This window comes from Rhinichthys klamathensis, unplaced genomic scaffold (genome assembly GCF_029890125.1).
Source record: "Rhinichthys klamathensis goyatoka isolate OS25496 unplaced genomic scaffold, OSU_Roscu_1.1 h1tg000005l_1, whole genome shotgun sequence".
Classification (NCBI taxonomy): Eukaryota; Metazoa; Chordata; class Actinopteri; order Cypriniformes; family Leuciscidae; genus Rhinichthys; species Rhinichthys klamathensis.
Genome location: NW_026606558.1, coordinates 814,090 through 826,590, shown reverse-complemented (window position 1 = coordinate 826,590; position 12,501 = coordinate 814,090). Strand labels below are relative to the sequence as shown.

The following is a 12,501-nucleotide window of genomic DNA, read 5'->3' as shown; positions in this document are numbered from 1 at the left end:
TGTTTTGATCAGGAGATTCTGTACTCTTTCAGAAGATGAGTCATAGCGCCCCCTACCTTATAACAGTGAAAACACGGAAAGCTGGAAATTTCCGTCAATGGCGGCGAAGCGTTGTCTCATAAATGACGGAAATATCCGTCAATGGCAGGGAAAGAGTTAGGAACAGAGGAAGAAAAACACAACAACTTTACAACGGTGTGGTAAAGACCACGACCGACCAATCTTACCGAACAAACAAAGAAAATTTTAAATGGTAGTGTACATTCACTGATCAGTTGGTTTGATCACTTTAGTATTCGTACATAAGGTGTGATTCTGTAGACACTGAAATGCACAATAACCAGCTGAATTACAATAAAAACATTGACAGCCAATCAGAATCCATCCTGCTGTAAAGAGCTTTAAAAGCAGCAGACGATATACGTAGCAGCACGTGCTTAGAAACAGAACAATATCGTCCACTGGTGTGGACGCTTATAGTTGTCATTATAGTTATCTTTATAGTTATCGTTCTTTGTGTGAATGGGCTTACCTGCTATAGGGTTGTGTATGATTGTAAAGGTCCTTGCAATTCCAGTTCTGCTCTGTCATCTGTGGATTCACAAAGATTGTATCTCTTAAGTTGTATATGCTTAAAATGCTGTCAGTACACTGATATTATTTCAAAGTCTATACAAACATAAATATGTACATGTCCAAATGAAACCAGTGTTCATAATTTAAACTTCAAACATTCAAGCTGCCATTACAGTGATTCACTAGGGAACAGCTGTTTGTACAGCTGAACAGAACATCATAACAACGGTGTTACTGTCGAGGTCTTATAGCTGCAGTCCTAGTGTGGAATGATATGAAACCTTTAAAGTGTGACCATGTAAATTCACCTTTTTACAGAAATGAACATGACTTCAGTTTCTGCCTTTGAATGAACTGTTATATAGTGTAAGTGAAATTGATATGGATTTTTCTCTCACATGTGAATGACCTGTAAACACCTTTCACTATGTAAACACCATGTCTTTAAGCAAAGACATGTCATGCAAATCATTAAATGGCATTAGCAGATCAGGTACTGTATACAGGCCAAACAAAGTATGTGTTTATTTGCTTGCAAAGTACAAACACGCACACTTAAACCTCACCAGGACATTAGTGGTAGTAATTGTGTTTCTTTCCTGATCAGGTTGCAGAGAATCAAGCAAACTGTTGTTCTTGTGTCCTTCTACAATTACTCCCTGCAGTTTAACATAATCAGTGCTTTCACGCTTCGCCAACCCATGCTTGTGCAGTGTGTCATTCACGTGCCCTTCTAAATCTGTCTCTGTCATGTCAATTCATCACACACACATGCTCATCTCCCATCATGTGTCTAATGAAATATCTTGACAGTTTAAACAAACGGTTCACCCTGTGTGATCTTAAAGAGTCCTTCGTCACTGTCATTGGACTTATATCCTGAGCTAAGTGTTACAGAATATACACTCACACAAGTATTTGCGTATATAAGGTGCATAAAGACTGACGTATCAACCAGAAAATGAAGCGCACAATATTTGGACATTTTGAGATTATTAAGTAAATATTGTGTTGAAAGTTTTCATTCAAGTGTTTGTATACATCTAATTTGTTTTAATCAAATTGTATTAGTCTCTATCACACACATATCACACCATTATATCAGCCATCTGCCACCACACTTTGTAGTTGTCATTGGCTATTGACCCATTTCGGTCAACTGAATATAAAGACACATGCATACCTAATTCTTGAATTCATTGATATTGTTCTTAAAAAGTCATCTCTTTTCACTCTACTTCCAAGTATGATCCAAGGGCTCCAATTTATAAGAATGATAAAGGACAAAAAGTGTCCTTGTCTCTCTCTCACTCTCTCTCTCTCTCTTTCTCACTCTCGTTCTCTCAGGAGGAGTCATGGGGCTGGTACGGGCCTACCCATTAGCCCTGCCTGTGCTGGCTGTTCTGGGCCTCATTATCAGCGCATGGAGCCTCAACCCAGATGACCCCAATGTCTGCAGTCACTGGGAAAGGTGAGAGAGGGGCACTCTCCTGTGTTAAACTCCATTTTACCTTCCATTTCTCAATTGCAGGATTCACACTGCGTAGTTATTCCTCTCTGACATGCCAAAATTATGTTTTGGTCAAAAGAGGATTGAAATTTCAGTGTAGTGATTTATGCTTGTGTAATTGTTTGAGTTATAATGGGTTGTGGCGGTGTTCAAAATTAATTATTTAATGTACATAAATTGTTTAGTGTGTGTATAATTAATAATAATAATGAATAATGAATAATATTACCTAATGGTGGACCCTTTTCACAGACTGTGCTGACGCCTTTCCACAGTTATTAACATTGTAAATCTTTTCATAAAAATATTAATGTACATTTATAACACTATACTTTTGTGTTATATTACCTTGGCATTAAATTATATAAAAGTAGTTAACACTGCATTTAGGGTGTTTCTAACACAACGGCTGAAGGAGTGATGGCAGAAAAAATCTTTCTCTCTTCTGACCACCATAATCAATCACTCAATGATTTTTTTCCCTCCTTTAAAAAGTCATAGAAACACTGATTTTCTTCTTCTTTCTTTTTTTTTTTTTTTTGCTATTCGAGCAAATGGGAACATTAAAATATATTTGTGGTAGTAAACATTCACCACTATAGCAGTTTAATCAACTATGAAGACTTCCATTCTGAGAACCCTGGAAATGTGAAAAGGTATTACTACTAATAATAATTAATAGTAAGTATAATTATTATAAATTTTTTAACCATTTAAAAACAATGTTGCGATACTGCTCACAGGCTACCTACTATTTTTAAAAAGTATAGCTATAGCTAAAGTATAAACTATGACTATCTCAGTTAGGACTTCATCCAACTTGAAATTATATTTTTAAAATAAATACAACTTATAAAACTAGGATACATCCTAATTTACGCAATAAATTGAATACACAACAATGAGCATTTCATTTAAAGTCCCTGTAAAGTCAAAATTAAGTATGTGTTCTGAGTTTGTCACACCACAGAAAAATGTGTTATTAGCCACCCAGCCAAATTTGAATGATAAAAAAAACAGGTGTTGTGCCGAATTTCGACCCCCGCCAAATTATTACCCCCCTAGCATTGGTAGGTTTAGGATTAGTTGTAGGGGCGGGGTTGGGATTAGGCAATCAGGTACTGACTTCAACGAGGGGGGTAATAATTTGACAGGGGGTCGAAATTAGGCACAACACCGGCAAGTATAAAATAAGCTATCAAAATCTTGAAAAAAAAATGAGCATTATTCTCTGCTCTCAAACGCTGGGGCCGTGTCCGCTGGCTGCGCTGAAACCACGCCCACTCGCGGGAAAGCTGCCGACGCTGATACTGCTTTCGGGACGGGAGGATGAAGGCCGAGGCGGGAGATAGTCAGTTCGGCCCCATTCACCACAGTAACAGTGGATTATCAGTGAATCCCAGTTGTCTCTGACGAAAGTTTTATAAAACTATCCTGTGTAAAATGATCACTACAGAGGCAGGTGTTGGCGGTGATCCTCAGCTCTCCATCAAGGTTGGCTCTTCACAAAATGAATCCACCTCTTCTTGATGTGATCGTTTTTAGGAAATTTGAATAAAGACACCGATCTGTTTTGTACATGATCGCATACAGGTAGTAGCCTACGCATTTCCGTGTCGAAGGCATATGGAATGCCGAAGCTGACTTAATTAAAATTAAATAAATACATAAATAAATAAATATACGAAGAAATGTAAAAAAGCAAAAATACATAAATAAATATACAAAGAAATGTAAAAAAGTACAAATAAATGAGTATTTATACTTTTATTTCCTTATTTATGTATAATTGTATTTTTTCACACATTAATTTATTTTTTTATTTATACATTTATTAATTTATTTATTTCCACTTTTATTTATTTCCACATTCATTTATGTATATGTTTTTATGTCTACATTTATTTATTTCTACATTTATTTCTTTCCACATTTATTTATTTCTACGTTTATTTATTTCAACATTTCTTTGTCCGTATGCTAATGAGGGGGGCGTGTTTTACCTCAGACATCAGCAATCGAGCTCAGAGTGGCAGTTCTGAAGCTTTGAGGCCACAGTGACACCTTGTGGTGTGTGACCAAACGAAACGCAAGAGGTGTGCGGACAATATCACATTTTAAGTCATGTACAGGTCCTTCTCAAAAAATTAGCATATTGTGATAAAGTTCATTATTTTCCATAATGTAATGATAAAAATTAAACTTTCATATATTTAAGATTCATTGCACACCAACTGAAATATTTCAGGTCTTTTATTGTTTTAATACTGATGAATTTGGCATACAGCTCATGAAAACCCCAAATTCCTGTCTAAAAAAATTAGCATATTTCATCCGACCATTAAAAGAAGTGTTTTTAATACAAAAAAAAAAGTCAACCTTCAAATAATTATGTTCAGTTATGCACTCAATAGTCAATACTTGGTCGGGAATCCTTTTGCAGAAATGACTGCTTCAATGCGGCGTGGCTTGGAGGCAATCAGCCTGTGGCACTGCTGAGGTTTTATGGAGGCCCAGGATGCTTCGATAGCGGCCTTAAGCTCATCCAGAGTGTTGGGTCTTGCGTCTCTCAACTTTCTCTTCACAATATCCCACAGATTCTCTATGGGGTTCAGGTCAGGAGAGTTGGCAGGCCAATTGAGCATAGTAAACCATTTACCAGTGGTTTTGGCACTGTGAGCAGGTGCCAGGTCGTGCTGAAAAATGAAATCTTCATCTCCATAAAGCTTTTCAGCAGATGGAAGCATGAAGTGCTCCAAAATCTCCTGATAGCTAGCTGCATTGACCCTGCCCTTGATAAAACAGTGCACCAACACCAGCAGCTGACATGGCACCCCAGACCATCACTGACTGTGGGTACTTGACACTGGACTTCAGGCATTTTGGCATTTCCTTCTCCCCAGTCTTCCTCCAGATTCTGGCACCTTGATTTCCGAATGACATGCAAAACTGAACAACAGTCCAGTGCTGCTTCTCTGTAGCCCAGGTCAGGCGCTTCTGCCGCTGTTTCTGGTTCAAAAGTGGCTTGACCTGGGGAATGCGGCACCTGTAGCCCATTTCCTGCACATGCCTGTGCACGGTGGCTCTGGATGTTTCTACTCCAGACTCAGTCCACTGCTTCCGCAGGTCCCCCAAGGTCTGGAATCGGTCCTTCTCCACAATCTTCCTCAGGGTCCGGTCACCTCTTCTCGTTGTGCACGTTGTGCAGCGTTTTTTGCCACACTTTTTCCTTCCGACAGACTTCCCACTGAGGTGTCTTGATACAGCACTCTGGGAACAGCCTATTTGTTCAGAAATTTCTTTCTGTCTCACCCTCTTGCTTGAGGATGTCAATGATGGCCTTCTGGACAGCAGTCAGGTCGGCAGTCTTACCCATGATTGCGGTTTTGAGTAATGAAACAGGCTGGGAGTTTTTAAAAGCCTCAGTAATCTTTTGCAGGTGTTTAGAGTTAATTAGTTGATTCAGATGATTAGGTTAATAGCTTGTTTAGAGACCCTTTTCATGATATGCTAATTTTTTGAGACAGGAATTTTGGGTTTTAATGGGCTATATGCCAAAATCATCAGTATTAAAACAATAAAAGACCTGAAATATTTCAGTTGGTGTGCAATTAATCTAAAATATATGAAAGTTTAATTTTTATCATTACATTATGGAAAATAATGAACTTTATCACAATATGCTAATTTTTTTTAGAAGGACCTGTATATCACCCTAACTGTATGTAGGGTAGGCTATATAGGGTTAACACAGATAGCACACATGAACAGAAACTGCACTTCAACGGGTCTGATAGCAGACACTTATGATAGCAGAAGCTCATGAAAGTATCTACTATTAATAACAATGTAAACGCGGTGGATAGGGCTGATAAGAGCTTGCGTTTATTGTCGATGAGACTCGCACACCAGCACAGAACGCGGAGAGAAACCAGCGCAGATTTCACTGACTCCTACGCAAGCATATTAATCAATGAGTTTGAAACGCGACTCAATACACGGTTTACATTCGCGTTTCATAATTTCGTATGCATAACAGTTGACAATTCAAATGCTTAAAACACAACCCATATTTCATAGATGCTGCTCTTAGATACTGATTAATCACAAGTCATTAATTTGGAATTATTCTTAAATCAAACAAAAGGGGCTCATGTAAACGCAGCTAATGAGCCACGCATCTCACGCCATGCAGTGGAGGACAGAAGCATCATCATGCCCATTCAAACAGCAAGTGCCCATGGTCGTGGTGATATTTCCCCCTATAAATTGATTTTGTATCTACCCAAACCTTATTAAATAGGTAGGCTATACATCATCATATATGTCAAGTTCTTAATATTAATCGATAAACTACTCAGTTATAATTATAATAAGGCACTATGGCTGTTATCAGTAAAATAAAATTAACAAAAGTCATTAAGTCATTAAAAGTCAAAATCTTAATACAGAGGGAGAATGCTTTTACACTGCAATTACAATTGCATAAAAGTCGTTATGAGATTAATGTTAAAAATAAATGAATAAGTCTATTATTCATTTATTCAGTTAATTTTATTTTACTGATAACAGCCATAGTGCCTTATTATAATTATAACTGAGTAGTTTATCGATTAATATTAAGAACTTGACATATATGATGATGATATGTATTTTTGCTTTTTTACATTTCTTCGTATATTTATTTATGTATTTATTTATTTTTAATTAAGTCAGCTTTGGCATTCCATAAAGGCATAGCTAGCTAGCAAACTGTAGGCTGTAGTAACCATAGATATAGTAACTAATAGTACTGACAGTAACTCGCGATTGAGTGGCGAACTAATGCGAATGTAATCTGTTGTTAGGGGAGGGGCCAGCCTCAGTGGCCTCAGTGCGTCATCAAGTAGGGGCGTGTCCAGGAGCTCAGGGGCTCCAGTGCGTCATCGAGCCCCGTTTTAGCCCCGCCCAAAAAATCCGGGAAATAGCAATGGTGAAAAACTGTTTAACGGTCTAACTCCACAATTCAGTACTTCACAGTTCACAATCTTTGTAATATGTTTTAGCAAAAAAAAAATTAAGAATTGCCTTTACAGGGACTTTAATATTAGGTGGGGCTAGAATTGGTGAATTGTTTTGAACAGTACATTTTTTTGAACAGTCCAAACAAACTGATTCACTGTCCTTGGACATTCCAATGCATTTGATTACTGATTCTGTTCACTCAGTTGTAAAGCTGTACTGTATGTATTCTGATAAGTGCCCAAAGAACAGTGCCAATAAAATGTGAAAATATGATTTTGCTGTGTTTTGCCAAGATGATCATCACTACTTGCTGCAAAAAATAGCTTATTACAAGAACAAAAATGACACCATTTTGAAAACAGATGAGCTACAGAAAAATTTTGTCAAGACAGTAGCGTTGCTGAGTTAGGTGGTTCCCCATCAGTGTTTGTATGTTTTCTGAGATAAAATGTTATTCAAAATGGATACTTGTCAGAATATTACATATTGAAGTATTATGGCCTTATTTGTTGTGTTGATGGTACATAATACTTGAATGGATACTTGATGAACAACTGTGGATAAACTTTTGCCCCTTCTGGGATGACAAAAAGGATGTGTTTACAAGCTATATGAATCAGTCGCAAAACACACACAATGTGTATTTCAGCTCTGTTATCTCAGAGATTTAGAGGATCTACATTTGTTTGTTCCTGTATTGACTGTATTCACTTTTAATGGCACAGTTGAAGGGATGTAAAGGATTGTGTTTGGGAGTGTTGATCTGGTTACACTTGCCTACAGGTATTAGGTTTAGTCACTAAACACACAGAACAATATTGATGTTCTTATTATCAACCTTGTAGTGTGTGTATGTGAGTCGGGAGAGAGAGTAAGGATATGTTGCTAAAATAAAACAGGCAGAACAGCATTCAGTTGACTAGAACAATCTGTTTTGATTGAACCTATTGCTTGAAAAATGATTATTTGTAAAGGGTGTTATCAGTTATGACAAATAAGCAGGAGCGATTGCCTCTGCAGAGAGGAGGACAGAGGGCTACAGAGATGAATGAGTTTCAGCATTGGTTTCCTGAAAGAATATTTCGGAGCTTTTATGTCATTTTGTTGGCAATACATTTGTAATGTTTTTTTTTATGGATATTGTGATAATACATCTTGTTTTTCCTAGAGTTACTGTAGCTTTTGAAGGGAAACATTATGCTTGTCACGTTATTTGAGATAACAAGTTGTTTTGAACTTCAAGCTAAATAGATGGATACATCTCTGAATATTAAGTATTTAATGGTTTTGTTTCTTGGATTACAGTAATTTCACAATATAGTTGATTATAAACTTGATACTTCCAGCAAATTCTTTGTTTCTCAGCAACATAATCACGTTTGGGAAATTTTAAGTCCTCATGGCAAGATTCCTGCCATTAAACAGCCAATTATAGGATTTTTTACAAAAGTGTATAAATGAACAATTATGCAATTAATGGACTTACCACAAAAATGTGCTGGTATCAAGCCATATATTGGGTCAGTTGTTACATATACATTTTATGAAATAAAAAACTTCCCCAAATGCCGCAATAAAATTGTGTTTTGGTTGAAATCTACCTTTATTAATTGACCCTGTAACTTAATATATTTTAACGTGATTTTAAAAACTTCCAAGGAGGCAACAGGTTGACATAATTATACAATTTTATTTAAAAAATGTAATAAAACTTCATTAGAATGCAACAAACTAAAATCAAGATGTAAACTAAAATATATTTATCCCCCCCCCCCTCAATAACTATTATTTTTATTGGAAAACATACAAAATCTTGAATCTTATAGAATCACAAAATAAATAGTTTAATTAATTTAACATATGTGACCCTGGACCACAAAACCAGTCTTAAGTTGCACGGGTATATTTGTGACAATAGCCAACAAAACAGTGTGTTACATGTGTGTCCTGAGTTTCCCCCCGTTCATTGTGTATTTGGTTTAGTCCTGTGTTAGTTTTCCCGCTCCTCGTTTCTGTTCAGTTCCTTCACCTGTGTCTAGTTAATTTGCCCCAGCTGTGCCTTGTTTCCCCAATCTGTTCCCTGTGTATTTAAACCCTGTGTTCTCCCTCATTCCTTGTCCGTTCTCGTTAATGTGTAGCGTGCGTTGTGTTACTCCTGTGTTTTATGATTAAATCCTTGTTACCTGTTCCTCCTCGTCTTCTCGTCCTTCCTACCACCACGTACCGTAACAGAAGAACGGACCTTTACAAGATGGATTTGGCTGGCCATGACCTGACTGACTACCTCGTCAGGATTATGTTTGAGAGAGGTCTCCGCATCACCGTCACTCCAGTGATGGCTCCAGCCATCTTCGCCACGTCGTCCATCCTCACCCAGGATCCAGCAAAGCCCGCTGATCCTTCGCCGCTGGTCCCGTCCAGCACAAAGCCCCCTTCACCGCTGGTTCCATCCAGCCCAGCCGAGACCTCACCGCTGGTTCCGTCCAGCCCAGCTGAGCCCTCATTGCTGGTTCAGTCCAGCCCAGCCGAACCTTCTCCGCTGGTCCCGTCCAGCCCAGCCGAGCCCTCACCGCTGGTTCCGTCCAGCCCAGCCGAGCCCTCATTGCTGGTTCAGTCCAGCCCAGCCGAACCTTCTCCGCTGGTCCCGTCCAGCACTGCCGATCCTGAGCTTCCCTGCAGCCCTGCCGATCCTGAGCTTCCCTGCAGCACTGCCGATCCTGAGCTTCCCTGCAGCCCTGCCGATCCTGAGCTTCCCTGCAGCCCTGCCGATCCTGAGCTTCCCTGCAGCCCTGCCGATCCTGAGCTTCCCTGCAGCCCTGCCGAGCCTGAGCTTCCCTGCAGCCCTGCCGAGCCTGAGCTTACCTGCACGCCTGCCGATCCTGAGCTTCCCTGCAGCCCTGCCGATCCTGAGCTTCCCTGCAGCCCTGCCGATCCTGAGCTTCCCTGCAGCCCTGCCGATCCTGAGCTTCCCTGCAGCCCTGCCGATCCTGAGCTTCCCTGCAGCCCTGCCGATCCTGAGCTTCCCTGCAGCCCTGCCGAGCCTGAGCTTACCTGCACGCCTGCCGAGCCTGAGCTTCCCTGCAGCCCTGCCGAGCCTGAGCTTCCCTGCACGCCTGCCGAGCCTGAGCTTCCCTGCAGCCCTGCCGAGCCTGAGCTTCCCTGCAGCCCTGCCGAGCCTGAGCTTACCTGCACGCCTGCCGAGCCTGAGCTTACCTGCACGCCTGCCAAAAGCTTGAGCTTACCTGCCGAGCCTGAGCTTACCTGCACGCCTGCCGAGCCTGAGCTTACCTGCACGCTAGCCCAGCCAGAGACTTTCCACGTCCCGTCTGCCCACCCAGAGACTGTCCACGTCCCAGAGCCTGTCCCAGAGCCTGTGATTCCCCCCAAGAAAGTTTTGGGGGGGGGATATGGGCCACCTGAAGGTGCGTCTCCGCCATGGCCGCCCAAAGGTGCGTCTCCGCCATGGCCGCCCGTAGGTGCGTCTCCGCCATGGCCGCCCGAAGGGGATTCTCCGCCATGGCCGCCCGAAGGGGATTCTCCGCCATGGCCGCCCGAAGGGGATTCTCCGCCATGGCCGCCCGAAGGGGATTCTCCGCCATGGCCGCCCGAAGGGGATTCTCCGCCAGGACCGCCCGAGGGGTGGTCTCCTACTCCGCCATGGCCCCCTGACCAGCCTGCTCCGCCCTGGAGGCTTCCTGCTCAGGGTAGACCACGCCCTCGTCAGCCTCCAGGGCGCCCGCCCCTCCACCCCTATTGAAGTTATACGGCGCGAGGACGCGCCTTTTTGGAGGGGGCGTTATGTTACATGTGTGTCCTGAGTTTCCCCCCGTTCATTGTGTATTTGGTTTAGTCCTGTGTTAGTTTTCCCGCTCCTCGTTTCTGTTCAGTTCCTTCACCTGTGTCTAGTTAATTTGCCCCAGCTGTGCCTTGTTTCCCCAATCTGTTCCCTGTGTATTTAAACCCTGTGTTCTCCCTCATTCCTTGTCCGTTCTCGTTAATGTGTAGCGTGCGTTGTGTTACTCCTGTGTTTTATGATTAAATCCTTGTTACCTGTTCCTCCTCGTCTTCTCGTCCTTCCTACCACCACGTACCGTAACACAGTGTATGGGTCAAAATTATCGATTTTTCTTTTATGCCAAAAATCATTATATAAGTAAAGATCATGATCCATGAAGATATTTAGTAAATTTCCTACCTTAAATATATCAATTTTATTTTTGTAAGTGGATGCAGCACAATCGCCAACAGAAATGGAAACCTTTAAAGGCGATTTTCTCAATATTTAGATTTTTTGCACCCTCAGATTCCCGATTTCAAATAGTTGTATCTCGGCCAAATATTGTCCTATATAATATCCTATCCTAACAAACCACACATCAATGGAAAGCTTATTTATTCAGCTTTCAGGTGATGTATAAATCTCAATTTAAGAAAATTGACATATAAGACTGCTTTTGTGGTCTAGGGTCACATCTACACTCCCAATTTCTGTTAATAAATAATTTTGGAAAAATATAATCATATATTTTAATCACCTTTGAATATTGTATTGGTCTTCATGTAAAAAAAACAAATACTGGCCTAAATGTTTTGGGTTTTTTAAAGGGAAAAAAAGATCATTGCATAAGTAAGAGATTGAAATTTCTTTTTGGTCTTTCCCTCTCTCAGCTACGCAGTGACTGTTCAAGAGTCCTATGCTCATCCTTTTGACCAGATCTACTACACCAGATGCACCGACATCCTCAATTGGTTTAAATGCACCAGACACAGGTGAGCGTGACCCTGACCTTTGATCTGCAGTTGTCACAATTCAGCTCCATGGCAACAAGCAGCACTCTCCCACTAGACACATAAAAATTAAGATGCCGGTGTGCCAGTGTCTTTATCACCGAGAGTTAATGTTACCAGCCGTGATTGTAGTGGTCAGAGTCGGGATGGAAATGGCCATTTGACTGTCATCCGACATTACATTGGTTTTAATTGCTGCATTAAAGACTTTATCGTCAGTGTCCCTGCTAAAAGCTGTGGGCCCAATGAGTCACTGTGCTGCAATGTAGCATTCAGAGGCGAGATGTCCTTCAACTAGCACAGAAACTTTTCCTTAACTCACTTTAATTATGTTTATTTCTCCTCTTTCCACCTTTAGGGCTTGGCTAGGATTACTAGACAAATAGAAATGTCCTAATGTCCTTGTATCTGTCCTTGTGGAGTTCACCAACCGGGTTATTGATGTTCATGCTTTCTCTTGTGTGTACGTGTACGTTTTTTCCATCTCAGAACCAGCTACAAGACAGCTTATCGGCGTGGGGTGAGGACCATGTACCGTCGCCGTTCACAGTGCTGTCCTGGCTACTTTGAGAGTGGAGACTTGTGTGTCCGTGAGTGTCTTTAATATTTTGCTCGCTTATTTC

General features: G+C 40.9%; 1 protein-coding gene across 3 annotated transcripts in view; it reads left to right on the top strand.

The window, feature by feature from the left end:
* Positions 1–12,501, top strand: part of megf11 (multiple EGF-like-domains 11) — a 153,435-nt gene that overhangs the window by 42,227 nt on the left and 98,707 nt on the right. For all 3 annotated transcript variants that reach the window (XM_056254050.1, XM_056254060.1, XM_056254043.1), the window contains exons 3-5: positions 1,924–2,047; positions 11,759–11,860; positions 12,368–12,468. In XM_056254050.1, the coding sequence (XP_056110025.1) occupies positions 1,932–2,047; positions 11,759–11,860; positions 12,368–12,468 (319 nt within the window). In that variant the 5' untranslated portion in view covers positions 1,924–1,931. The remainder of the gene's footprint in view (positions 1–1,923; positions 2,048–11,758; positions 11,861–12,367; positions 12,469–12,501) is intronic.